At 47.2% G+C, this 27,883-nt stretch overlaps 1 protein-coding gene across 1 annotated transcript; it reads right to left on the reverse strand.

Annotated features, from left to right (window-relative positions):
* Window positions 1-3,422: 3,422 nt before the first annotated feature.
* On the reverse strand, window positions 3,423-27,299 carry LOC8043564 (fibroblast growth factor receptor substrate 3-like). The gene is made up of 4 exons (XM_029975529.4): window positions 27,184-27,299; window positions 17,178-17,293; window positions 12,328-12,567; window positions 3,423-7,609 (listed from the first exon to the last, which is right to left on the reverse strand). Exons 2-4 carry the CDS (start codon window positions 17,247-17,249, stop codon window positions 6,821-6,823), a joined length of 1,101 nt encoding a protein of 366 aa, XP_029831389.3. The 5' UTR covers window positions 17,250-17,293; window positions 27,184-27,299; the 3' UTR covers window positions 3,423-6,820.
* Between the last annotated feature and the right edge of the window lie 584 nt (window positions 27,300-27,883).

Here is a 27,883-nt window from a genome sequence, read left to right on the forward strand (position 1 = left end):
CAGCCACGGGAGCAGCTAAAACAGCTGTTTTGGAGCAGGTTGGGAGCAGCTAAAACTACACTCTGGAGCAGGCTAGGAGCAGCTCAAATCAGTTTTCATTGCACCCCAGCTTATGTCTTAGACAAGCACGGGAGCAATTTCAGTTGTGCTTAGCAGCCCAGATAAACATGAGTGGTTAGGGACCTAGGCAGATGGGATAACAGTGTAACAGATGCGAAAAATTGGAACTTTGTGAGCCTTGATATTTTCCGAGTGGCTTTCAGCTGCTCAAAATGCAAACCAGCACCGCTTATCGCACAGTCCACACGTCCTCGACAGAGTGATTTTATGTGCGAACCACGTGACGTGCGTAAGCAACGGACGTGCAGTTGCGCGGAAGAACAGGGAAACAAATTTCGAGTTTCTCATATTGCGCAACTCAATATCGCAACAAAATTCGAGTTTATCCTATTGTGCAACTCAATATCGAAGCAGCAGACTACGATTAACGGAGTTATCGTATTCGAAGCGATAAGCAGGAGCAAGGTAATGCCGAGCAGATCGACCGCTCGCGTGAGAGCTGCTGGCCGGCAAGGTTTCGGATCGGACTGCGTTTCAGATCTATCAAATCACGATTTATCTTGCAGGAATGCGGTTCCAACTTCTAACGATGAAGTGCTAGAAGGAATCTTTTGCTCATTTGTTTTCAACTGACTGGCGTCCGGATCCCGGGCTGCGGAGCCTCGGGCAATCTGACGCTTAACGACTCGACCTCACCTCGACCAACTTGTTTAACCGCTTATGGTTGAAGAATAACAATCCAGAGGCAGATGGTGTAGCGCTTGGAATCCGAACCCCAAATTTTTTTCGCACACTTCCTACTCGGGATACACAGGGAGAATAAAGAGAAAAAAAGGATTGCAAGGCCGACCAAGCTAAACGCGATCATTGTTGCCAATCGAGTCGATAGAAACCGAAACCGAGACAAAATACAATTTTTTTGGCGCACGTTTTCCAATTTGGTGCATAATGGCGCGAGGTATTGGCTGTGGCGCAGTTTCCGAAACATGGCGCAGGATGGTGCAGACAAATGCGTCTGGCGCAAAATGGCGCAAATGGCGCAGCCGTTCCACCCCTGCACTTAAGACTGATAACGTGTCGAAATGCAAAAGCGTTCGACACGTATTCCTACAAGCGGTGCTCCGTGCTGAGCTCTGTCGTGCAGCCTCTTAAGAGTCGGCCCCGGGCGGGCTCTGCTGGCTCTGCGGCTGGCCGCTGCACCGTCAGGGAGGGGGATTCTCTGTGAGGTGGCGTTTCTTGGGACTACGCCGCACGCCAACCAATAGGGTAGCTGCTGCAGACCACAGCCTTTGCTCCACGGGACAGGGAAATTTAGGTGCCGTTCGACACGGCTTCAAAAGCTGATAACGCCATCTCACTCCATGGACCAGTTAATGCTTGTGCATTAAAAAAGTGGAGAATGACAAAAGCTAGGGGAAGTGCACACGCGCGCATAGGGAAGTGCCTGTTCTTGGAACCGTAGCATGTGCGCTTTCCCGAACACTGCTGTCACTGCACTACTCCTTAACCCCAAAATAAAACAAGCAAAAAAAAAAAAATGTTTGGCAAGTTGCGCGTGTTCACAACAACGGTTGTGCTATTGCACTTTGAAAGCCTTATCTTTGTTTAATTTTCCTTCGCTGTTCTTGCTTTGACCGTTTTTTTTTTTTATTTATTAACTTTTTTTGTTGTTTTTCTTGCCTGAATTTGGAACCTTTAATGCGAGAGCATTAACTGTCCTATGGAGTGAACCGACGTCGTCAGCTTTGAAGCCGCAAAAAACAGCCCCTTCTCCTGCCCTAATGTCGTTTGTAGCAGAAATCTGATGGATAGACTCCCATTGGCTGGCACGCGTCATCAAGGAACAGGCTCCCATTGGCCCTCGTGCGGCGTAGTTTCAGAAAACGCCACCAGAGAAGCCCTCTCCATGGCGGCGCAGTACAGGCAGTGGCCCGGCCGGCAGTAAGAGGGAGCGCTGCAGGCAGAGCCCGCCCGGGCACATTTCGGAGGAGATGCATGGCCAAGCTTAGCGCCAAAATGTTGCAGACGAACTACGCCGCTGACGAACTAGGGGATTGGAAGAACAACATTCATGCTTTCGGATTCACGACTCGTAAGCAGTGCTTAGATGTCCTCGGAATTTTTTTTGTTAACTTTTTTCTATGGATCAAGAGATTTGTTTTGCGTCTCGCTTGTTCCATTTTTTTTTTTTTTTTTGTGTGTGTTTTGTTGCTCGTGATATGGAGGTCGCAGCCAGGCGCAGGCGTAAATGTGGCGGTGTTTTTGGTTTCCCCTAACTATGCTCTACTGTGTTTAGCAGCTCTTGGATGCTCTATTTGGTAAGCTCCCATTTGTTGCGTCTTGCGAGGAAATTTCAACTGGAGCTCGAGTAACATTTTTGTATATCAAATTATTGATATAGCAAACTATTTTACGATCCCTTTTGAATTCGATATATCCGGGATTGACTATGGCTCACAGAAAGATTTGAAAAGTACTATATTGCCCTAGGCGGTAACCTTAAACACTGCAGCGGATTGTAAAATTTAGAGATCCGAAGCTGCTGCAACCATCTCGATGGCTATGGCTGTTAATCTTCAGTCCAATGACCACATTAACATGACTATACACACACAAAAAAAAAATGCACGTCGGCCAGGAATTGGGGCATGTGCACTACCTTAGATGCTAATATGCAGGGTGCTTGTTTTAAACTTTTTTTTTTTCTAATAAACTAAATTTTTAAGAAAGCTTAGAGTCCATCGGATCAGAAGTGTGTGTACCAATTCGGGCAACAAAGACTTCTACTTTGGGCTATGGCCAAGCACAACTGATGCCAGAAGCCGACGTGACGATTCGACCAACACCAATTTCACATCCCAGTATTCGGCGTCCTGTGAATTCATCGAGTCCACTTTTCCCATCCTCTGGAAGGCAACACAGGGCAAAAGAGTGGTTGCTTTACCGACGCCTGTTAGATTTACAGCCAACAATTCCAGTGAGGAAAAACTGTGTATAGAAGTAAGCAGTAGGCTTGCAATTCGCCTTTTGCATTGCGCTGTGGCGCAATCTCAGGGGCACGACGAGAAACAATATGGTTGGCCTCGAAGTGCAGACGGTGCATGCGCAGTCGAATCTTGCAAAAGGCGAATTCAATCACATTCCTCTATTTATGCTACAACAGTAGCTGTGCTTCTTGCAAAATGGCAAAAGATGCCCCCCTGGCAGCAAATGAAAGTATTGCGAGAAACACAAAAACTGAGTATTTTTTTGCGTGGAGCTGAGAAAAATAGGTTCGGTCGGAGGTGATCTCCCCTTACGATGCATTACAGCACGACCCTCAAAATCGTGCTTTTCCCATTCAAACATACAAGAGGCACTGCTTGGTTTGTGGCTTTATTTTCCATAAATAGGGGAACTCTGCAATTTATGTACACTGCAGCAACAAAAACTTTGCAAAAAAAGAGCTTTCTCTTTGGTTAGGCATTGGCCACACACTTTGTATACACGTCGGTACCTGTATGATGCGGTAGGTGGCAGGAACGCACGACCGCACTTGTTTTCTTTGGTCATTCTAAAGTCTCAACATTTCACTGCAAGTTTCACTTTTTAGGCACAAGTTATGCAAGGTACTTTCTAGTGTGTACACGCCACAACACCGTTAGCAGGAACAAACATGGCCAGTTTTCTGTTCTCAGTATTGAAGGACTTGCTATGGTGGTGGAAGGTACTCGGCCAATGTACCAACTTAAGTGGCAAATTTTGATGCCTTTCAGTGCCCTTTCAAAGTAAAACTAGGAAAAATTGCCGAAGTCGTGTTCACGCTAATGGTGTTGCATAGTGTACATGTAGCACCTATCGCAGGCTGCGAGCCACTCCCTGTTCGAGAAAACACACTTAAAGCTGTTTTCTGTTAGGATCGGAAGCAGCTATTTACAAGTAAATGCACCTTTGGCGACACGTTCGAGATACAACACTCCGAGATTGGGCAAAAAAAGACGAGCAACCAGTTTAAAGGGGGGTTCATGTTGGCAACATCGGTGGCAGGTCGGAAATTTGGACTCCACAACAATTGGCAATGTCTGTCGACAAGACGTTGACGAACACACAAGAGACCCACGAGGCTCGAAGACACCGTTTTCTCTTTTTCTTGTTGTAACTGCCGGGTATACTTTGAATTAGCATAAAGGTTTGCGTTCATAGAGACTTGCAAGCGGCCGGGCCGAAACTACAGTGAATTATCCTAGAGTACTGCGACCACGTTCTCCAAGGTCTACCCAGAACGAAAACAGGGCTCACTGATACGTTAGATCCGTGTCAGTAGCCAAGGCAAGGCAGGGTTCCTGCTAGGTTCCCTAGTTTTGGGGCGTGTCGGCAGATAAAAAGTTTGCACCTCTCAGCATCCAGAGAAAGAGCGCTTTTACCCTCTTAACCTGCAGGGAATGCTGTAGTGAGGCAGGAACACCCCTTCTCTCAAGAATGCCTCGGAATTTCACACCTTTTCCAGCGCTTTTCTTGAATGTGCAGGACAACTCGTCTGTCCCTCGAGCCAAGTTGTCTAAGTGGCTGTAGAATGCTCTCTGTCCTCATTCATCAACCAATGAGCCATGAGGGTTGTTGCAAATTTCTAGCTGCGTTTCCACCATGCGAGCTGCCTTGTAGACGATTTCACTGCTACTGCAACGAAATAAAACGGTCTGCAACACAAAGCTGTTCGAGCAACACTGGACGGAGGGGGCGGACATTTCGAACAACAGTGTAGCTACCAACACATCGCTTAGGAGAGAACCTCGTAAAACATTGTGATCTGCTAAGCTATACGGAACACTTCAACAGATTCGAGGTTGAGAATTTTCACGACAGCCGACGGGCACTTTGTCTTTGGGAAGCTATTTACATCACTAACAAAGTGGCATTAGACTACGTTTCCGACGGTTAGCTGGTAGTCTGTTCTCACGTGCAGGACTCTTTGGCATCAATGATCTAGCAACCACTCGATGTGTGGCAAGGTCATTGCTCCGTCGTGATTATAGGAGCATGTTGACGTACTTCAAGACGTGGAATGACTCGGTGTCGCATTACTGGCAACGTCGGTTACACAGGCTAAAATGCAACTGCAGTAATAGGGGCGGACAATCTTTTTCCTAATGCCCACAAAACAATTCGGCGCCGGGTGGCCAGTGCTGTGGGACGATACGCCCATCAACGAGCCGAGAACGAACGACCCGTGGAAGACAAGAACAGGTGCATGCCCCAAACCACGGCCCTGTGGCGGAACACACTAGCATGCAAGGTTCGCACCTTTCCTTCGACGGACGGGCAGAATGCATGATTGTACACGGGCTCTTGGTGCCTTCCACTGCAACCAATATGCTCGAGGCTCGAGAGACGCTAAAGTGTTGACGAAGGTAGGAAGCTGGCGCCAAAGGTGGAGCAACTGAAGGACATCCCACCATCCTCATCCTGTTAATGGCTGTAGTTGGCCTTCTATGCCGTGGATGGGCTAGAACAGCCGCTACCGAGCCAGTTATGCTGCCACAACTAAACATGGCGTAGGAGGTTTTCAAGGTCATGTGCATTCATATGCCCTCCGCAGGACTGCCATGCAGCGACGACCGGTTTTGCCACGGGATGTCAAAAGATTACCGAAAGTTAACTAGCTGCCAAGCATTTCAGCTAATAAATATAGCAGGTACTGCAAGGAAATAAGACTCGGCATCCACTATGTGAACACAGTTTCCCTTCTGGAACGAAAGACACTCAGGAATATGACAAGAATGCAGTTAAAAATTTGTGCGCAAATGGACATAGCTTTTATGCGCTTGCCTCGACTGGGTGCGACGGGAAAAGGCGTTTCACAACTTTTCACCTGACGACTGTTCCTACGTTATTTTGACAACGCCCGGTCTGCTCTCCCGTTTGAATTGTTTCATCGAGAAATATCTCGATGGGATAAGGCTGCCATTAAAAACAAGGCAGGATTTATTTTGCATGAGATGTTTTCACTGCTGTTACACTTTACAAGAGCAGACCTGCACAGGGCGCTCCATAGTCGGGACGTGGGTCAAGGAGGTTTTGAGACGCCGCATCCCGAAAGATGGGATCTCTTCCTCCCTTTGGGTGACCTCTCTCACCCTTTCTCTCGACTTTCAAGCACCCTCAAACTTGGTTCCCATGTGACCTTCCGACGAGAGGTCTAACAAATCCCTCCGTCTGCGCGGGATCAAACTTGTCTGGTCCAAGCACCTCCAAACACGCCGACTCTCGTGCAACAATTAAGTAGAGGCTCTTTGGTAGTTTACGAAGACGGAAACACGGTGCAACGATCGGGACTGCGAAACAAAGAAGAGTGCAAACCAAGTACATTGGGCGTAACCCAAAACTTCTTGGTTCATTCACGGTACCTCTGCAAGTAATATACAAGGTTCCGACTTGCGCACATCCGAAAAGGCCACCCGAATACTGGGACTTGGCTAGCGGCAATGACCAGCTGAAATAGGCACGTCGTTTGCCCAGCTGTCGCCGACTCTCGCAACCATGACCGACGGACGCCGATCCATCGGTCGAAGCCATGCGACCACGGCCGTCCCGACGCACCTGTCCACGTGCACGACTGACCGGCGCCACCGCCTTTCTGTTGTCAGCATTCGAGAGAGAGAGCGGAGCCGAAAGCCGCACCGACTGCCGGGCATCTTTCCGAGTCTCCCGGAAGCAGAGCAACGGACGCTTCGCTGAGGGTGGGCGTTGCTGCTGCCTCCCGGTTGTCGGCGTCCAGCCCCCCTCAGCAAAGCACGGGCACGGCAGTGCTGTTGTGGCGCGTCTTTCGCACGCTATCATCGTGCTGATGCGCCCCGGGATTGGCCGAGTTGGACAGCGCCGCCGTCCGGTCGAAGTCGATGGTGGCGTAGCCCTCCGGCGCCCGCACGGGCGACGTGGGCTGCGACGCCGTCCCGCCCGCCGCCGCAAGCGTCCCGCTGGGGGCAGCTGCCGCCGCAACCGGCGACGTCGCACCCGTCGTGCTTGAGTCGCTCTGGTGGTCCAAGTCGAGCACGACGTAGTTCACCTCGTCCGGCGCCAGCCCGTTGTTGGCGCCGCGGTCCGGCGAAGCGGGGCAGCTCAGGTTGGCGTACGAGTGTCCCTGGGTCGGGTTCACGTTGACGTAGAAGTGGCTGTCGCGCCGCCGCACCTCTTGACGGAGCAGCTCGTCCAGCTTGGCGTAGTTTGTGTTGGCGTCCACGCACGGGGGGGGGTGGGGCAGGCCACACTGCGTGCACGAGTTGACGTAGGAGTGCTGGGCCGTCGGAGCCGGCGGTAGCGACGCCGACGCCGGATTGGGTGGTGCCATCAGGGCGACAGGGGGGGGCCGGGGCGGTCCCAGGGCGATGGGTTCCAGGTAGCCCGAAGAGTCCACGGCAGGGCCAGACGTGGCGCTGGGCGGCAGCGTGAATGCGGTGTCGCACTGCGCCGCAGCGTTGTTGGTACCATTTGCTTGCTGGGACGGGTCGCCCGGCACCACGCTGCTGATGGTCGTAGTCATGGCGGAGGCGGTGCCAGAATTTTGGATGCACTCCTGCAATGCAACGCACCAAAATTGTCGGAGAGATAGAAAAACATTGCTTGTGCGTCGCGCATGTTGCTATCCGTATCGTTGTTCCACCCCTGTGCCACAGCAACAGGGCGTGCTGACATTGGTTGCGCTCACCGAGATAACTCGACTGCATTACAGCAGTGAAACTAAACTTGAAAAACAATGAGTGCTCAAATGATTGTAATCTGTCTGATCTAAAAACTTTCTGCCAAACTATGGGACATATTTCTCTAGGGACAAAATTAAACACTAGCGGACAGGGCAAAAAGCCTAGGAAGACGACTAGAAAAACATACATCCATACTCGTATCAAAATCTTGTCGACAGCTCGTAAAGGCTTCGCCACTTTTTCAGAGTCTCAAAACACAACACTGATAGCTGGCATGTACGCCAACACTGATAGAAATGTATACAAGGCTGTCTACGCGCACGAGACTCCACTCCAAGAAAACCGACACCAATCGAGCAAGAATAACAAAGGACTGGACAGTGTTATCTATTGCAGCATCCTATAACTATCCACAGTATCAAAACGCTTTCTGTCTAGATGCACGAGCAGAATGTGTCCAGGCTGTTATAAACATGGTAATTATTAAAAGCGGATTGAAAAGAAGTCTTCCCTTAAAAGAGACACTTACACCTCCGAAAAATTTTTTTTAATTTTTTGTTAGGCGCTTTATTATGGTGTGGGAGGACTACCCAATTAATATTTTGCAACAGAGTAGCGTATTTTTTTAATAAAGCCAAAAGACGCAACTGCTCGAAACCGAAACCGAAACCCGACGGAGGTCGGAGAAGTGGAGAGAAGAGAGTGGGGAGTGGCGGAAGTCACGTGGCTACACCCGATTGTGCGTTTTTTGTTGTTTTTTTTCTCTCCTCTCCGTAGCAGACGACACAACATGCGGCGTGCGATGCTGCATGCGGGAACTGCTCGCCGTGCGATTCTTTTGCAGTTATGTTTGTTCAGCTCGTTGTTCTGTACTCCAAGATGAGTTGTTTTGTACATTGAGGAGTTGGAGATGAGTAGTGAGTGCCCGTGGTGAATTTCCATGATCGGCTCCGAAAAGAATACACCCAAGATGTTGCGTGAAGAGCTGGCTCAAATGTCCTGCGTCCGAAAAAAAGTGGCATTGTGCGACAGAGTTTCCGAAAGGTCAACGAGATCGGGACCAATGCCTGGCTGCAATTCCTGTAGAACATATACGGGCACCTCGGAAAGCGGATGCTACCTGATTTATATGCTCGTTGCATTTTGTGGAAAGTGATTACATTGAGTTCGCAGGTGTCAAAAAGGAAATCCCATACCATCTAATTCAGCGAAGAGTCGTCCACAACATTTGTTTGTTATTTTTTTTGTTTGTTTCTTCAGTGATAATTGTAAAAAAACAAGATATGTCATCATCAGAAAATGTTTGGAAAAAAAAAAAAAAAGTTTTCAAGGGGGATTGAACCCGGTCCGACAGCGTGTGAAGCGGACGTCTTTCCCACTGAGCTACTAGGACATCTCTTTACTGGTGGATCTCTTTCATTAGTAATAATTCAGCCGGTAAACTGTAAGTTGGAAGGTTTGCTGCCGATTTTCCTCTAGCAAAAGCACTCCCGGGTCGAAGTCGGGAAGCACCACGCATTGGCGACATTCGCACCTAGTAATGAAATCGTACGCGTGCATATTCAAGTCGAAGTAGACATGTCGTACTTGACGTTTGGGCGAGCGATGTCTTCAGCCACGAGAAGGGAGCGACGGCTCGGTGACGTCTTCGTGCAAATCGGCTTGGTGGTCGGGCGTGTCGTACGAGATGAATACCAATTCTTTTGATCAGTCCCAAATTTCTCTTTTAAAGGTAGACAGAATTCGCCGGTACCGCGAACGACAGTTCTGAAATAGAGGTCCCACGCCCGTCGTCCGCTGCCATTGCCGTCCCCGCGAGTCCCACGATACGCGAAACGACGAACGCACAGAATGCTTTCGGTTGTCTGTGGAACTTTTTTTTTCAATCAACGTATTTGCAGTTTTTTAGAAGCCACAAAAAAAGGGTTTCATATCTTTTTCTACTTTTAATATTGAGTGTGTGCCTTCAGTGACCCACGACTTTGATTAAATTTGGTGGTCGCATCGATACCTTAGAAAACGGCCCGTGACCGAGAAAAAGAGAGTGAGCGAGACTCGAACCGGTCAGTTCTTGATCGGCGGTTTTCGGGCGGAAGGAAACCGAATTTCGAGCCGCAGATTCTGTTCTGGGCAGTTGAGCTCTCATATGTCACGTACAACTAAAAACCTCGGCGAGCATAAATACCCTGTCAGTGTCCCTTTAAAGGAATACTTAAACGAAATTTGAAACATACCCGTCGTGTTCACATATAGGCTGAATATGATCCACAATATCCGTAAATGACAATCCCACGTTTGTACTATGAGCGTGATGACTTTATTTTACGTTATAAACGGCCCACTCTGGCAAACGCTCGGAGAGCAGCCAACGGAGAGCACATCGCATCCACCGCAATTGTGATGTAGTTTGTCTCGGGACCTTAAGTCCGAGCACAGCGCGGACGCCTGCAAGCTATCCCAGCCAATCCCGCTCTGTAGATGTAGCCCGTAATACGCTTTCTGCATGTCGCTGTGCCCCTTTCGAAGGTCTCGTGACATTCACACGGCCTTGTATAGGCCCCAATGGATCGTAGCGTCTGCTGAAAGCAGCAGAAGCACACCAGCGATCGGGCCACCGCAAGTAACTCCAAAGCTGCCTTTGTACGAATTTTGAGTGACGGGTTAATCTTCTCTAATCTTTTAGAGGGACAATAGCGACCTCTGGGACACACAAAAGAGAGTCTCGGGGAGAGGGGAGTTCCTCCTTCCCCTCTTCTTTCGTCGTGGCCGGAGTCAAGACAGTTACCGTCTTGGCTCCGGCATTCCCCTTCCCTATGGTAAATCCTACGGGGGACAGACAGGACGGTGTATTAATGAACGGTTAAGGGAGCACAATCTTTCTCTGAATTCAACGGTGAGGGGTCACCTACCTCTTCATTGTCAAGCGTGTAAGTGTACACCTTCTTTACAAAAGACCTCAATAATTGGCAGATTCACCGAAAAACACACTCGGGAAATTTTTGAAGCTTTTAGTATACTCCGCTTAGGCGAGCGTTGTGTCAGCCATCCTTCTGTGGCTTTAACCGACAAGGAAATCGCCTTTCTACAGTCGCTTGAATGTGGTTGATGGTGTGTGTCCTCTGCGTGCTCGGGTGCCCCCGTTCGAGTGTGGCCTCGGCTCGAGCTGATACCGAGGGCTGTTCCTTTTTCTTCCTTTAATACACTGAGTTGTGAGTTTGCGCGCCTCTTCTCTCTTCCCGCTTCACTGTTTCTTTCTATGTGTGTGCAATTTTAACCATGTTCGTCACTACCTGTCAAGGTTCCTAGACGGGCATTACAAAAGAGGCATTAGCGACATTTACCAGGTGCACTTTACTAACCGTTTAATTTGTTTTAAAATTCCTTTTTCGTTTTCAGCAAGAAATTGGTGTGTCCGATGTGACACTGCTCTTTTGAACACGAACAGACCAAGAAATAAGCGCCGAAATTTCGTTGTAGTATCCCTTTAATACCACACCCCTCATCACTCAGAGGTAGTGTGCAGGGAAGGCTACGAGCTACCGAAGCACAGCGACAAACGAGACGCGTAGTCATGTGATAAGTTCAAAGTACTGGTATAATTCAAAGTACACAGTATAGTATTTAGTTGCTTCCCCCTTTACAATCAGCGACACCTGTGGCAGGAAACTTCACTAAAACGGAAAACGACGGAGTTTTCGAACCGGAGACATCTAAAGACCTCGGCGTCACTAAAACAGACATACGGTCCTGTGTCGTTAATATGGACACCTCGATTTGCCCCAAATATCATCAATATTGGGCCCATTCAATTTGCCTAATCCAGCCTGCACCGGTGTAGTTGAGAGTAGCACTGCGCACAAAAGTGCAGAGCAATGTACTTCTGGTTGCATGTTCAGACGGGCTGCTCTTGTAAATCGAATATGGCAGTGTGCACCAAGTGCAGCTGGGGCAGGTAAATCGAGATAAGCCATTGCGAGTCGCCCATGATGACGACACTAAAATGCATGCATTTACCCAGTCTATCCCTGAAAATGTTGTCTATATAGCGGGGCATCCGCACTACCGGGGACCATATTAACGAACCACGACTGTACCAATGCTTCGGAGAAGCGTTACTCTTCCAGCATTGCATTATCAAGTCGAAGAACTGCGAGAGATTTACTACTGATGCACAAGAAATTCATGGCCAGATAGATAGCAGCTTGGTATGTTCTTTTAATTTTCATGTTCCGGTACGTTTCAGCCGACGCGCATGCTCGTTTTATCCTGATTCACAGGAGAAGCTCTGTCCGACCACCCGTATGCAGCTCTGTTTTAATGACATTTCATTGAAATCTTCTTTAGATGCTTTTACAGATTACATCTCTTTTAAACGTGAACTTGAAATTTCACTCTACGATTCATAGTAATGTAGCATTCCCGCATGTGTTTTGTTCGTTGTACGCATGTGCCTCATACCAAGACTGACTTCAGTCGTTCTGAGGCCCGGAATAATAATAATAAATAAGTAAATAAATTGCGCAGCAACTCGAAAGTCTCCTTTGCCACGGGCACGGTTCAGGGGCCCCAGCTGTCCTGCAGCCCGACTTGCCTGCAGCGCGTTGAAGAGCCCTTCCGCCCGGTTGCAGCGGAAGGCGTAGATGCCGGAGCCCGTCGGGCAGCGCCGCCCACTCTCGAAGGAGAAGAGCTGCGCGTCGAAGCCGTAGCGGCGGAGGCCCCGGAGGGGCCAGCGCACGGGGGGACGCCCCCGCTGGTGCAGCACCAAGTCGGTCGCATTCACCTCCATCTTGCCCGGGCTCAGTTCCACCCCTTGCTCGTCCAGGTTCCAGACCTGCGAGGCATCTGTGTCTCCAGGTCGGCTGGCACGTTTGCATTTCACTGCGATCGATTCTGCTGCAACCGTTTGTGACCCCTTACGACGAGATGACGAACTAGCACCATCTACTGGGTAGACGTGGAACTTCTCCGGTTTGGTTAGGTGAGTCTTGCCTGGACTGCCTAGATTTAGGGAAGGGAGCAACTTAAACCACGGGAAGTGTTTGCAATTTAATGGCGGGTGCCTCCTGTGCCGATTAGTAAATAGTATGCATGGACTGCGTTGTCAGGTGGCAACGAGGAAAGGCAAAGACGCTTGCTCATGATCGGCACTTTCGTCACCTCCTTACAGGTAATATTGTTACTCGGCACATAAATCGCGTGACCCCAATGGAGCAGTTCGAAACTCTTCGAATTACGGGCTTTTTAGAGAGAACTCTAGCACCTAGTGCCATCTGCCGGACAGCCCTGGAGACACTTCTCAGCTGTGTCTGTATTTTCCTCATTTTTTTTATACTCCATTTTTTCACCGCGGGCTTGAAATGGTTCTGACAATGTCAGAATAGACAGATCTCACCCAGCCAGTTTTACTACACTGCCGCAATGCACTGAGTAAACTTTAGCCTTTCCGAACGTGTGACGACCTCTCTGCGCACGCAGAGCCCGGGTGGGAGAGACAGAGGAGGAGGGGAGAAGGAGGAAGGAAGGAGGATGGGAAAAATTAGACATTTACAGATCTGTAACGCGAAATTAGAGTGCAGCTCTCCTCCTCCTCCTCAAGAGCTGCACTCTAATTTCGCGTTACAGATCTGTAAATGTCTAATTTTTTTTTGTCAAATTTGAAATTAAAGAAATATTATCTTTTATATAGCACAAAGATTTATAAATTCATTTGATTAGGATGGTTGCAACAAATTTGTTTTTTACGTGACACAGTTCATTAATATAGTTCTATTAAAATTCCTGAGCTTAGAAGTGGACAAGTGGAAGGTTAGGAACACCTTTCATGAGTTGAGCCAAATATATTCCATTCGGCCAGAACTGCTATTCGCTCCAAATCGCTTCGCACTCAAAATCCACTATTCGCATATGATTATTGTTGAGCAACTGGTGACCGCATCGACTGCCGTCCATATTCTTGATAGACTCTTATCTATGAGAATTTATGTTTAGGAATTGCTCTGTTTTTGACGAAGTTTTCTTAGCGTGTGTTTACTTTATAAATTTTGAAATGGGTGATTCGGCGCCTATGGAGATTTCTTGTGCGGCAGACAAACATTTCTGGACTTTGGGTTCATGGAAATTGATATAAATACCACAGTTCATGTTTTTCAGTGGTCTTTTCTTTTTAGCGAATAAGCCTAAGAAGTATTTTTCTTTGCACGAAAGCTTCTTTAGCGGCCATCATCATGCATGCTTTTTTTTCTTCGTTCGAACCAAACAAGCCCCATTGTCTTTGCTTTACCCGACTTTCCCTTAAAATTTAAGTGGGTACTTCGGTATTTTATGCATACAATAATAAACTTAAATCTACATTCATAAAAAAAAATTTTTAAATTATATATATATATATATATACACACACATTGTTCGCCACACTCAAAAAATGTTACGCGACTATATAGATGTAATAAGAAAATTTGGGATCGACCACGTAATTTTAGCAGTACCCAGCCGAATCATACTGACGGCGCTGAGAAATCTACATTAAATACCTAGAAAAGAGTCAAAGGACAGGCTAGCTGGTGGAAGTCAACCATTTCGTCGTTTACCCTGAGACTGGGGTTTTTTTTGAAGAGCAGAAGTAACAGAACCTGTCTGAGAGCTGTCTGTTTTTTCTGTTACTTCTGCTCTTCAAAAAAAAAACCCAGTCTCAGGGTAAACGACGAAATGATTAAATACCCTTATGTATAAATTTTTCTGAAAAAAAAAATATTCCGCATTTTTCATATACGTTTATATTATTCCTTGTTTATTGTCCTATTTCAAATGGCAAATTAACGCATTTTTTCTATGCGTCCGACCCGACGCACGAACGCAATCATCTCCTCACCGAAAGAGAGCTGCTTTCCCCAAGTACACGGCTGCGCTGCGGGGGAGCCACATAGCAAGGGGCCGTTAGCCGCAGAAAACGGGTAAAGTCGCTTCCATCGAGGTGTGAGCAGTTTCAGCAACCGAACAGGTCCGATCTCCGTGCATATTCTCTTCTAATCCGCGATGTTTCGCAGTGGATCCCGAGGTAGTCTTTGTCTGTCCGTCATATACTTGGGTATATGACGGACATTCAATGTCCGTCATATACCCAATTACAGTAATTCAATTACAGTAATTGAATTACTGTAATTTAAGTACTTTTCTTGGTAATTTTTGGTTGTAATTAATTACTTTCGGCACAAAGAAATTGTAATTTAAATACTTTCTAGTGCCAGTAATTGCAAAATTTCAGGCACAAGTACCATTACTTTTGCAGAACTTTGTGGCACCGACGGAACCTCTCGAAAGCCTCAGCGCTCGCACAAAAGGCCTATCACTCGGTTTTACACTCGTACACATAGACATGCATGCACACGCACGCACAACAAAAATAGAATCACGTTCTTTCTTTTTTTTTGTTTTTGTTTGTTTGTTTACACTGCGAGTTGAGAGACAATCCTCTTCGGGGCCTACCTCAACGGCGTCGTGTAGCGCCATCTACGGTGCGAGCAGACAATAATAGCGTAAACATGCCAAAATATTCAAAGAAAAAAAAAATTGAGCTCCAGCTTTCAGGCGAGGTTGGGAATTTTATTTGTCTATAAAGTTATTTTTCTTTTCTCTTTTTCCAGTTTTTTACGTCCCTCTTCCAGTACTTTTGCATATTTGTATCTTATTATTATTTTGAGGTTTATTTCCTTGTGGTTTGACTCCGGATATTATTTGCATACGCAATTTGGAGACTGACCTCGCACCTGTGAATACTGTCGCCAATGATTCGGGAGTTCCGATTCGGTTCTTATGTATTTCTGAGCCATTATAATTCAACTCAATGTAAATCATTTACAATAGCATGATGTTTGTAAGTGAATGGGGTAGTATTAGCGCGTGTGGATTTTAGTTTTATATTAACATTTGTAAAATATTCATACATTACTAATTGTCGCATTTTTATTTGCCTTGAAAATAAAAGTCTCTTTACCCATGTTTTTTTTTCTTTACCGATCTGGCGTCTACCAGCATATGAACTAACTTATTATACTATTTATTAAAAATATAAGAACCTGGTACTTGATTGCCCCACACTGTCAAGCTGCATGTATCTTAAATTTAACAAAATTCATAAAAGGAAAGTGCAATATGTGACATTTATGCATCTATGCTTAGGCCTCCTCAAACTTTGGGGCAAGGAATGAACATATCTGTTGCATTCTACACAACATGACCCAAGTCGGGTCGGTCTAAGAAATAAGAAATTGCAAAGTAATTGCATTGCCTTTTAAAAGTAATTTGTAATAGTAATTAATTAATTTTCACGTAGTTGTATTTGTAATTGTAGTTAAACTACTTTTGGAGCAAAGTAATTGTAATTACATTTTGGAAGTAATTTACCCATGTATGGCCGACTCATAACCCGCTACATTAAGCAAAAAAAAAAAAGTTTTTTTCCTCCGTTTTTGCAGGTTGTTTTTACTGTCCCCCAAAGCGCTTTCTCTCTCCGAAAACCCAAACGTGATCCAGAACTTTCGAAAACGGCTGCGTCGCGACGGTCGTTGCAGCCAAGTTTTGCCGCGGAAACATAAAGAGCGGCCCACGGTAATAACCGTCCTTGCGTGCTCCTCGAGGACCGGGCGTGACTGGCTAGAAGGTGTGACGAGAGGAGCGTGCTTGCAAGGTTCGCCCAAATGCGGCACCAAGTGCTCCCTCCCCACGAAACGACCGTTCCGCAGACCTGGCTTTCCTGCACCGCACACGCGCCATGTGGGGAAACGCGTCCGCCATTCAATCGCACGCGATGTCCACCGTTTTCACCTCAAAAGCCGTAGGAAAAAAAAAGAAAAAAAAAAGAAAGATTTTCGCTTTTTCGTGGTGCAATACTAATTTCCCTATTTGTGTGGAGAATGAAGATAGAATAGGTAGGTGTATCTTAGATTAGATATATCCTATCTTATCGAGATGTATACACGTCGCAAACGACAAAAGCATCACTTCGCCCTCCAACAACCGAATCTTGTACGAACTACATACTTCGCGCGGCGTATGAACAATGCGCAAAACTCGTTTTTTTAGAGCCTATTTTGGAACAGACGGTCCACCTCGGACCACGGGGAGCGTTTGCAACTGAATGGCGGACGCCTCCCGCAGAGATTAGTCGCAAGTGCGCATGCGCCGCGTCGTGGCGTGGCGAGGAGCAGAGCAGGCGGAAAGGCAGACACGCTCGCAGACGATCACCGCGTTCGTCACCTGCTCGGGTCGAAAGCGTCGCCTGCGATGCGTTGATCGTCTGCATAAAGTCGGCTCGGCTTCGGGAGGGGCTTAATTCAGCTCCTCCCCAAATCCAGCCTAACAGTGGAAAGAGCTGGGAGGAGCTTTCCCAAAAATTTTTCTCTCTCTACGCCGCTGATATCATGGCACACCGGAAGGCAGCCCCACCTGGAAGGTGCGTTCCCTGCGGCTCCGGTCGGCGCCTCGAGACCCGGACAGGGCGGACACGCAGCTGCCCATGGTTGCCTCGCCGTGCGCCGTCAGCAGGCCTCCCTCGACCGCGCCTGCAAGGAGACCCGGTCGGCACGGAACAGGCCAAACCCCAAGCCAAAAGGGATGGCCGAGTCCAACTACCTATTTTTAAAGCATTACCTGTCCCATGGAGCGAGCCGATGTCATCAGCCGCGCCAAACGGCAGATAAATTCGTGTAGCCGCGATCTTAGGCATCCCAGCTTTGAAGCCGCGCAAAAAGGCCACGGAAAACGGCGAGGGCCGCCGCGCGTTAGTTTCAATCAGCGCCACCCCATGGCGCTGCCTGCCGGCGGCACGGCCGATGTCAGCGAGGCGCGGCCACTTCACGAGAACGCTTGCAAGAACGACATTCATGCTTTCGCATTCACAACTCATAAGAAGTGCTTAAATGTACCTCGAGCCCTTTTTCCTTTTTCACCGCAAAAATAAATTACGTATCGCCGAACGCGCGTTCCCTACCCGAATGTAACGCTGGAGGTCCGAACCGGGTGCCAAAGTTCCCCCCAGGCAGATCTAACTGTTCTCTTGATCAAAAGTGACTAGCGATTTCCTAAAATTTATAATGGGAAAACTGCGGCCGACGCAGTCCTCGCACACATGGAGCTGAATGGCGACAATTACCAAGAACGAGCCTCATTTTCCCAATGAAATTGAAAAAAAGAAAAGAATCACTTATAAATTTTGGATAATAAAACAATTAGTTTTGTAACTTTGACATCCGATTCCGACCGCAGGCGCTACACCTCAGCGTGGAACGAGCTTTCAGCAATGCGTAAATTAATTTTGCAATAAAAAAACGAAGCTTTTTTTATTTTTATTTTGGAGGGGGGGGGGGGGGGGGGGGCTGCATGTTGTACATCATAAAAGCCATTCTTTCAATGTATAGTACGTTTTCATACAATCCTTCTTTGTGTGTTCTCGTTTCCGCCTAATACCCTTGGTCTAGGAAGGAAAGGCAATAACTATTAGTGACCTTAATGACGTCTATATAGTTGCTGCCAGGTATTAAAAATACCGAACGTTTAGATGTTGCACGCTTTAAAATAAAATCACAGAAACAAAAACCCAATCCATGCACAACTACATGGGTGCAGTTGGCAGTTACACGGCATCTTGGCTTTAGCGTAATTTGCTCTCGTACGATGCAGCTCAGTCAAGTCAGAACGGGACTGAAACTCCTACCAGTCGTGGTGCAATGTTTTGAGAGGGCAACAACTCGTCGCTTCCTTCGGGATAACTTATTAGTTTTCTCTACTTGAGCTAAAATGCATGTACCGAGGAATGGAGAAAAATAATAATTGAAGGTTGCAATATGTGGGATTTTGTAGTACTCACAAATCGCGTGTTTCTCACATACTCTATGAAAAAAAAAATGTGTCGGTGTCGGTTTTTCGTGACAACCGGCCCTCGCAGTAAAACGTTACGGAACTTCGTGGAAATCGACTGATAAAACACAATCTGCGTGAAAATACGGAAAAAAAGAACGGCGATGTGGTGTTCGCGTTAACGGTGTCGCACAGTGTACATCGAAACGTGCAGAAATCGGGAAGTCGCAAGTACGATCGGCGTCGCTTACGTCACGAACTGCGCACCGCGCCGGTAGCAGACGCCAACCGCCCTGTCGTCTGCTTCTGACGGCAAAGCACGTTTGCCGAGCGGGGAAAGCGTTCTCAGCAAGAACCTCAGAATAGTGACAAAATTGTTTCCGTTGACGCCCGCCGACGAGGCTTCGGGGGGGCGTCGAGTGCCGTAAAACGGCTAAAACGTAAAACGGCACGCAGTGAAGCGGTCAAGCGTGAAGTTCCGTCGTTCTGAAGAGAGCCCTCCCCGCGGTCTTTCTGAATCCAGCCATGACCCCCCTCTAGCCTGCCCGGCCTAAAGTGACCCGACAGTGATCCAGCGAATGCGGACCAATCAAACGTCTGCCTTTCATCGCCTGATCCTGCTCTCTGCGCGTGGATGTGGGCGGGAGCTGGCTCACGTGATGAAAGATCGAGGCACACGCTCCGTGCGCTAATGTTTGGAAAAAAAAAAAAAAAAAAAAAAAACTTTTACGGTAACGAAACAGGTAACACGGCCTGTGTTGTCTGTTTGCCTTCAATGTCCCTCGTAAATCATAAACCAAAACAATTGGAAATGAGAGCTCCCGGGTTCGATACCCGGACCAGGCCGATTTTTTCGGTCGCGCGCCAGTCATCTATAGCTGTGTTTGGAGATTTGTGTCTGTCCTTTGTACCCTTTGATCCCCTTCTCCAGGGATTATTTTCATCATTCTTGTCAAGCTCGCTAGCAACTTTGCATTAATTGCATCTTAATCATAAATCATACCTTAAAAAAACAAATGCACGCCGTTCACCCCCCTTGTTGGTGTTAGACTGATGGCAGCTGATAAAACCCGTTTGCTCTACTGACGTCTAACCCCTGGTTAGGTTAGTTGGTAGAGCGCTCCACTTGTAATGGAGAGGTCCCGGGTTCGATACCCGGACCAGGCGAATCTCCCTTGTTCCCCTTCTCCGGGGTTTATAATTGCCATTCTTGTCCAGCTCGCTTGCACCTTTGCATTAATTGTATCTTAATCAACATGTTTTCCAAAATAATCATTATGCTTTCCAAATTAATCAACACGCTCAACCATTTACAGATAAAAAAAATAATAAAAAAAAAACTGTCGCACTATTTGGTGGTCGCAATAAGAACTATTGGTATGTTCCTGGCGCTCCGTTTCCGCGGGCGAACCAGCGTTTCCCAAGCCTGTTATGTTGTCCACAACATTGCAAGTAATAATATTAATAACCGTGGTTTTTAGTTTTGTGTTTTTTCATGTAAAATTATGTTTACGGCTGAATGAATAATTTCGAAAATCGTCGCATTTCTTAGCCTGCGAAGCTCGAAAATCTTGAACTTCATAGTGCGGAAGTTCGGAAACAATCGAATTTCTCAGCGCCAAAAATTCGAAAGTCGAAACTTGTCAAATTTAATAAGTTCGACGTTCGGAACATTTCGAACCTTTCGTTCGATCTTCAAACCGCAGGTTCGAAAAAGTTCGCAGCATCTCTAATCAGGACCCGCCTCAGGGCTTAAAAAAAAACTACAAAAACAAGAGAATACAAAAAAAAAAAAAAAGACGAGCAAAACAAGCAACATTACCACGAAAAAAAAACTTTGGAACTTAGTTACGTTTTTCCTTTGGTCGTAAAGCAGGGCTGGGCAGTATCGCGATAGTATCTTAGAGATACTTTCGAGATCTGTATGTCTGTATCGAGAATCGAGATACATTCGAAACATGTATTTGTATCTCAGTAGTGAAATACATTTAAGATGTATCGCTTGTACCGCGATACTTTGCCAGACTTAGGTATCGCGTTACATTTGTTGTCATTTTTTAGATTTAAAAGATAAAAACATCTTTTTGGTGCAAGTTGCTTCGTAACTTATAACATGAGCCCGTCCTATAACATGATCCATCGCAATCACAAACATAAAAAAAATGTTTTAAAAAAGGTTATGGGCAAGAAAAAGCTCGAGAAATACCAAGCACTTCCTATGAGTTGCGAATGCGAAAGCATGCTTGTTGTTCTTCCGCTCCCTCGTTTCGTCGGCGGCGTATTTGCGTCGAGCGAGCGCGCGCCCTCCCAGCTCTCCTCGCCGCTTTGACCTTGGACGCTTCGTGTTACCGGCATTACCGGCGCGCTCAAGGCGCGGACACGCAGCGCCATCGGGTGGCGGTCGTTGAAACTGACGTGCAGCGGCCAATGGGAGCCTCGTTCCTTGAAACTATGACGCGCGCCAGCCAATGGGTCCGAAGCCGAAATCCATCGGCTTCACTCCACTAATTTGAGATCGGGCGAACCAGGTGCCGATTGGCTAGGCTTCTCGCGTGGTTTCAAATTTGGGAGATCGCGGCTTCACTTGGAGAAGGAGTTTAGGTGCCGTTTGGCGCGGCTTCAAAGCAGATGACGTCGGCTCGCTCCATGGTACAGTTAATGCTTTCGCATTAATGACAAAATCAGCTCCTCTCACGAAGCACTCCACTATCTCCAATTTAGCAGAGAGAACGCTCTAAAGGGGTTGAACAAAGAAAAAAAAATACGGTGCTGTTATCCAATCTCCCTACACTATTGTTGACTCAGAAGCTTATAATATGACCGTTCGAGATGCGCCCCCACGGCAAAACAAGGTTCATTTCGGGCAGACGCCTTTTGTCAAGCATGGTACGCAGTCTTTACCGTTCTGTAGCCATGGGGTTCAACGGGTGTGACGTGTTTTCGTCAGCGGTATTAATGGTAAGTAAAGGGTTCGAGGGGGTAACAGCCTAAAAATGACACACCGAACAGGAGCACAAGCTTAAATTACCGTTCATATTAGCCCCTCCCCACCTAACACCATTGGGGGAACAAGTGTATTTCTAAACGTATTTGTATCTGTCTTCCGGAACACTCTTTCGCCGTTTCTGCAGAAGTATGTCAGGGATATACCGTTGCATAAAAGACAAATGCATCTCATTATCTGTATTTTGGCCCTTAAAGCACATGTATCTCAGTATTTGTATTTCAGGATACTTTTTGAAGTATCTCTGCCCAGCCCTGTCGTAAAAGACGTAAGTAATGATACGAGCGCTTTTCTCTCTTTCTTTCTCTCTCTCTATTACCCTTCGACTATCTGTGATTTAAAAGAAAAGATGAAAAAGTTTTAATAGAAACAAAATTTAGATACAGTCGACTTTCATTAATTCAAACTTGTGGATAATTCAAACTAACATACAGGTTCAATCCTATGCGTTGCTATGCAGTGGCGTACCAACTTGTTCTTGAGTGGGGGGGGGCAAACCAGACCCCCCCCCTTCTCCCTTAACCCCCAGTGCCGGAAGGCGGTGCCCTTGGTATCCCTTGGGCGCCGCCGGCCAGTGTTTGCCCTGCCCAGTGGCGGCTGTTTCAGGGGGGGGGGGGGGGGGGGCAAAACACATGCCTTGACCCCCCACTCTGAGAACTGGAGGGGAGGGGGGGAACAAGCGTCCCCCTTAAACCCCCCCGGGCTTGGTACGCCCACGTCTCTATGGGAGGAAACTCCCGGTAATGCGAATTTCGAGATTCGATTGTACTGTAGCTACTTCTCCACGTAATCACCGCGCGAATTTAGGCACTGATGCCCTCCTCAAAGAAGGTTACCGCCCGAGATTCTCAGTCACTCCGTCAGGCGTCGACGACACGCCGTCAGACACCACAGACGTGTAAAGTGTATAGGAAGGAAACTGCACCAAGTTTCGGTGAGTGCGAACAGAAGAAAAGAACGCCCGTGGCGACTGACACTGTTGTTGGACGCGTGATGGAATGACTGAGAGAGCCCGGGCTGTAACCTTCTTTGAGGAAGGCATCCAAGAGCTTTTGTGCCGCGTCGTGATACTTGCCTAAATCTGCGCGGTGGGCACTATTGTCCCATCAAGAAAACAAAGTTTTGCGCATTATTCGTGCACTGCGCGATGTATATAGTTCTCACCAGATGGGGTTGTTAAAGAAATAAGCGACGATTCCGACTTCCGAAACGTGTACGTCTTGATAACATAATTAAGCCAATCTAACAAGCAGCTATACACATCTTAATTGAACGCAGGAAGGGGGAAATTAGTAAAATGCCGCGAGGAGCCGGACTTTTTTTTTTCTTACTATACGGTTCTTGAGATGAATGCTAGTGCACACAGAACAAGGGGGAGGGAGTATAAAACAAAATCAAAAGCAAATACGCACTATTTCCACCAAAGTCGAGAGTATTCTGAATGAACAAGTGTTAGCGAGATCATTAATCGGTGCTTTCGTTGGCCTTATCCCCAGATGTTGGCCAAGGCCCAAGGAGGCGGTGCAGTTCAATTCCTTCATTTGTTCCCAGTCCCAGTTGCATCTTCAACGCTTTCCTTTTATCAGATTGTGTATATATATATATATATATATATATATATATATATATATATATATATATATATATATATATATATATATATATATATATATATATAAAGTGCAAACGCAAAACCAGGCTTGGTTTTGCGAGGAAATAACCGAGGAAAACCCATACAATCTATATGATATATATATATCATAAAGATTGTATGGGTTTTCCTCAGTTATTTATATATATATATCATAGAGATTGTATGGGTTTTCCTCAGTTATTTCCTCGCAAAACCAAGCCTGGTTTTGCGTTTGCTCTTTCGCATGCCCGAGCTGTGACGAAGGTGCAAAGCACACGCAGCCTGCAGCAGCCTACCTTGCGGCGAAGGTAGGTAGGTAGGTAGGTTCCGCCCGAAGGCTCTCGACGCATGCCTCGCGATACTCCCGACTGCCCCGGCGACCATTTCCGGTTACGCTGCCTGCCCCGACCACTTCCGGTGCGTGACTTCGCCTTATCTTCTCGGCTCGGTCAACAAACAAACAAAAAGTAACGTAACAGAGCGCATTTCCGCCGTTTCTCCCCTCCATCCATTGTTGCCAGGTCAGCACCGCGGCAGGGTGGGAGTGCACGATACATCACCAGCTCCCGGTTGACGTGTTCCGTTTTTAGAACCGCCAGCTGGCACCGGTCGAAACCCCGAGACGCTAGGGCTCGCCCGGGACGAGAAAACGGTGTCACCTCGATTCGGCTCTCTGCCCCCCAAAAAGTGCTCATCTCCCCATTATCCCTCCTCTGCCAATAAGATCGCGGTACTAGTCAGGCGTGCGTGCGTACGCACACCTTGCTGCGTTGTGCCATAAATTAGTAAAACGGCGCTCGAGCCTATCGGGGAATTCATTTGATAAATTTAAAACAAAATTAAGGCGCTTCTTTTGTGTGTGTGTGTGTGTGTGTGTGTATGTGTGTGTGTGTGTGTGTGTGTGTGTGTGTGTGTGTGTGTGTGTGTGTGTGTGTGTGTGTGTGTGTGTGTGTGTGTGTGTGCGTGCGTGCGTGCGTGCGTGCGTGCGTGCGTGCGTGCGTGCGTGCGTGCGTGCGTGCGTGTGTGTGTGTGTGTGCGCGTGTGTGTGTGCGTGTGTGTGTGTGTGGGGGGGGGGGGGGGGGGGGGAGAAACGCGGTCTATGAAAACTCTTTACTGTCGTGCCGTGGTCGATCGCGTACAAATCGTGGGAATTACATGCGCCGGTCAGCACTTCTCTCAACCCAAATGTTACGAAGGGTCAGCGGGGGGGGAAAAAAAGTAAAGTATAAAAATATTGTTTGTTACCTGCGCCAAGAGGCGTCGGTGCACGGAGGTGAAGCATTCGGGGCTCCTCAGCGACCAATTTCTCACACAAGTCCTTCGCATAGCTAAATATACAGAGCGATTGTGCTGTGCATGTTGAAGGCGGAGGTTCTCCTGTAGATCTACGAAGAATGACCAGTTGAGTCAGTCGTTTTTTTTTTTTTCTAGTTTCTCATTTCCTGTATAGGCTCAGTGGGTGCGGCTTTCTTGTAGAATGCCCCTGGGTTACTCAGACGAGTTTATACGACGCAACCTAGCATTTCAAGTTTAAACTGAATAATGTTCCAAACAGGAAATGAGGCGAAACAGTGCTCATTTCCGGCGGATCACGTCCACGTCTTCTGCGACTTCGAAGACGGTGATTCCTCGCCTTTAGCGAGATCAGAAGTTTCGGAAGAGGCCCATGTGAGCGTGGAAGTCTTTCGCTGCCTTGACGACCCTCTGGAAAGACGTCTCAATGCTCCAGGACTTCCCTTTCATCAAGGCGGTATTTATTCGTTTCGACGACGACAAATAGGCTTTTTTTTTTTTTTTTTTTTCGCTAGTGTGGTATTGCGATTAAATTGTCGGTTCACTTTCAAAGTTTGCAAATCCTTTTTTTTGTGAAATAAAGTGTATTGCTTGATAATTCGAATGTTCCTATTTTGTGCTATATTTTGTACTTGCGACACAAAACGAGGCCATGACGAACATGGTCTCGTTATTCATTTCATTATGTATTCCTATCTGTGTTCCTGGATACTTCTTTACTCTTTTCCCCGCTTGTTGCAAAAGTATCTAAGGGATATCCCTTATATATCCCTTACATAAAATACAAATGTTTCTCAGTATCTGTATAAAGAAGCTGTCTAACGATTTGAGTGCTCTGCTTACATAATTTGAAAATTATGTGTGTGTGTTTGTGTGTGTGTAAGCAGCTAGCACAGTGCGATCAACACGGCGAAAGAAGGAAAGTCTCATCCGGGTCCGGCCATCCCCGTCCGGCTATGCCCCCTTCCCCCTCCGGCTTCTGGCGGCTGTTCGCGGTAGCAGATAGAGCTGATGCCTTTGTTGACCTCGGACAGGTGGCGCCACTAAAACTGAGCGTAATTAAAGTTTTGTCGATGATACCAGGTTTTTGACGCATTTATATTTATGTTAAAACGACAAGGTTTATTGAAAAATTACCTTTTAACGAGCAGATAATTGCACAATTTCCTATCTTTTTACAAGTCCCCCACTGACGTCATGCCGCGTGGTTCTCATGGCCAGCGCTCGCGGCTGCAGGTCGGGAAATATTTTAACTTTTGCCTCGCGAATACGCGGCGGAATTACAACATTTCGAAGGAGGGATATGTTTTTTCTGTCCTTTGTGAGAAGATAAAGCAATGTCAAAAGTAGAAGATGCAAATTTTTTCAACGTTCAAATCATTGCACAGCTCCTTTAAAAATACACGTATCTCAGTATTTGCATTGCGGGATACTATTATGAGAGCTTCTTCCCAGCCCTGTTCCACTGTATCCCAAACTAGTTTAAACTTCGCGCCCAGCGACAACGGCGCTTTGAAATAAAAATCAACACCAGATATAATCAGATTCGATGTCATTTTGGGCAGTTCCCTCTTTTCCTCTCTTTTGGCCTTACGATCAGCTGGTCACGTCACGTGTATTTTAATTATTTTCGAAAGTAATTAATCTCCTGTAGTACTTCACTCAAGACACTACCCAATAAAAGTAACACGAATTAACATGAGTACTCCTCTAAATGATTCATTAGGTAGGCATCGATCGAGTTGCATATACAACGCAGCCTCCCCACTGACACCCAAATGTTTTGATGCCAGTTTTCTAGTTTATTTTCTTTATTTTATGCCAACACTCGTCACGTCCCCTTCGCCCCATCCTGACATTTTCCCCTGTGGATCCTAAGATTTGATTGTGCTAGCTGGCAGTGTTGCTTAGCGTCTTCAAGCGAGCTTTTCTGACAAAAGCATGGGGAACACAACGCAGGCGATTAAAAACGAGAACATATTTTTCATAAGCGAATGTGTTAAGGCACAAAACCGTAAACGATTCCACGTGCCCCGGTATTTAAATGTCCAGTATGTAAATGCCATTGTATCACTGGCTCCGCTATATAGCTTGATGACGATAATGGAAAGATCAAGATTGCAGGCGATGCACCGACAAACACAAGGGGAGCCGTCGTTATCGCGCACAAACAGTTCACGGCCTTTTCTCTATTTATTATTATGTTCATTTTACGTTCTTTCTTAACACCCTTACCACCCAGTGCTCTTGAACACATGGATCTTAACTGGCGCCAAACGGAGCATAAATGTGCTCCGAAAGGTGAGTCCTTTTCCTGTCCACTGTCACGAATAATCTTTCGAAAACATCTGAGAGCCTGAGAGCTTCGACAAGAATCGCCTCATCCTTTGGCACCTCTGTGCAGAGAAGAGAAACACGGCTATAACAGCGCTTCGAATGAGGCAGCAGGGCGTTCTCAGCGAATCGCAGCGAGATATATCGCGCTACATCGAAGGCGTATAAACAGATATTGCGTACTTTTCGTCGCGTTCCCCATCATACACAAACAGCACCGAGCTCTACGGAAGAGCTACTGCGGACGCTTCGGACGCTGCTAGCCCGATTCGACGCGCCAGAGAGGCGCTTGGGGTTCAGGTAAGAGAACGGCAGCTGCACCGCAGACTTACCTTAGCCGGCGTGCGTGCTGGGCGACTCATTTTCACGACGACGGAAACATCAGCCCCGTCCGAAACGCACGGTCGCAAGACGACATCTTGGTTCGCGATCGCCGGTGTATCGCGGGGTGTGGTGCGGCTATCGTTCCTCGACGCGTGTCGGGGCGTCCCGGAAAGTGAGCAACCTACGTCATATGGTCCGAAGAGTAACGTTGCCGGTTTTTGCGATCCTAGCGGTTATTTGAAGAAGCGCTGGAGGGAAGTAAGAAACGTCCCGAACGCGAGGATCGCTGGCTGTCGTCGCGGCGCCCCAATACGTTCCATGGTTCTTCAACTCGCAGCTGCGTAGTTCCGTCAACTGTTTTTTTGACCGGCGAGAGGCGGCGTGGCGGTCGGTTCGGCGGCGCGGCCGCGCGGCGTCGAATATTCGGCGGTGGCGGCAGCGGGGCAGCGGCGCCAGTGACGATGGCGTATGGATTGGATACTCTGCATCGTTGCAAAAACGTTTGTTTTAAACTTTTCACAAAAAAAAATGGTGACTTTTTTATGTAGGGGTGAGAGTAAACATAATAAAGACGTCACATTCCTAACGAGCGCGTTGATAAAGTATACTAGATAACAGAAAGAATAAAACATAGGACGAAACGTGAACGAGTACATTCTTTCATACTCGTCTGTGTTTCGTCTTTTCTGTATTTTAGTCTTTCCGTTA

Source organism: Ixodes scapularis, unplaced genomic scaffold (genome assembly GCF_016920785.2).
Source record: "Ixodes scapularis isolate PalLabHiFi unplaced genomic scaffold, ASM1692078v2 PGA_scaffold4__175_contigs__length_147842914, whole genome shotgun sequence".
In the NCBI taxonomy this organism is placed as follows: domain Eukaryota; kingdom Metazoa; phylum Arthropoda; class Arachnida; order Ixodida; family Ixodidae; genus Ixodes; species Ixodes scapularis.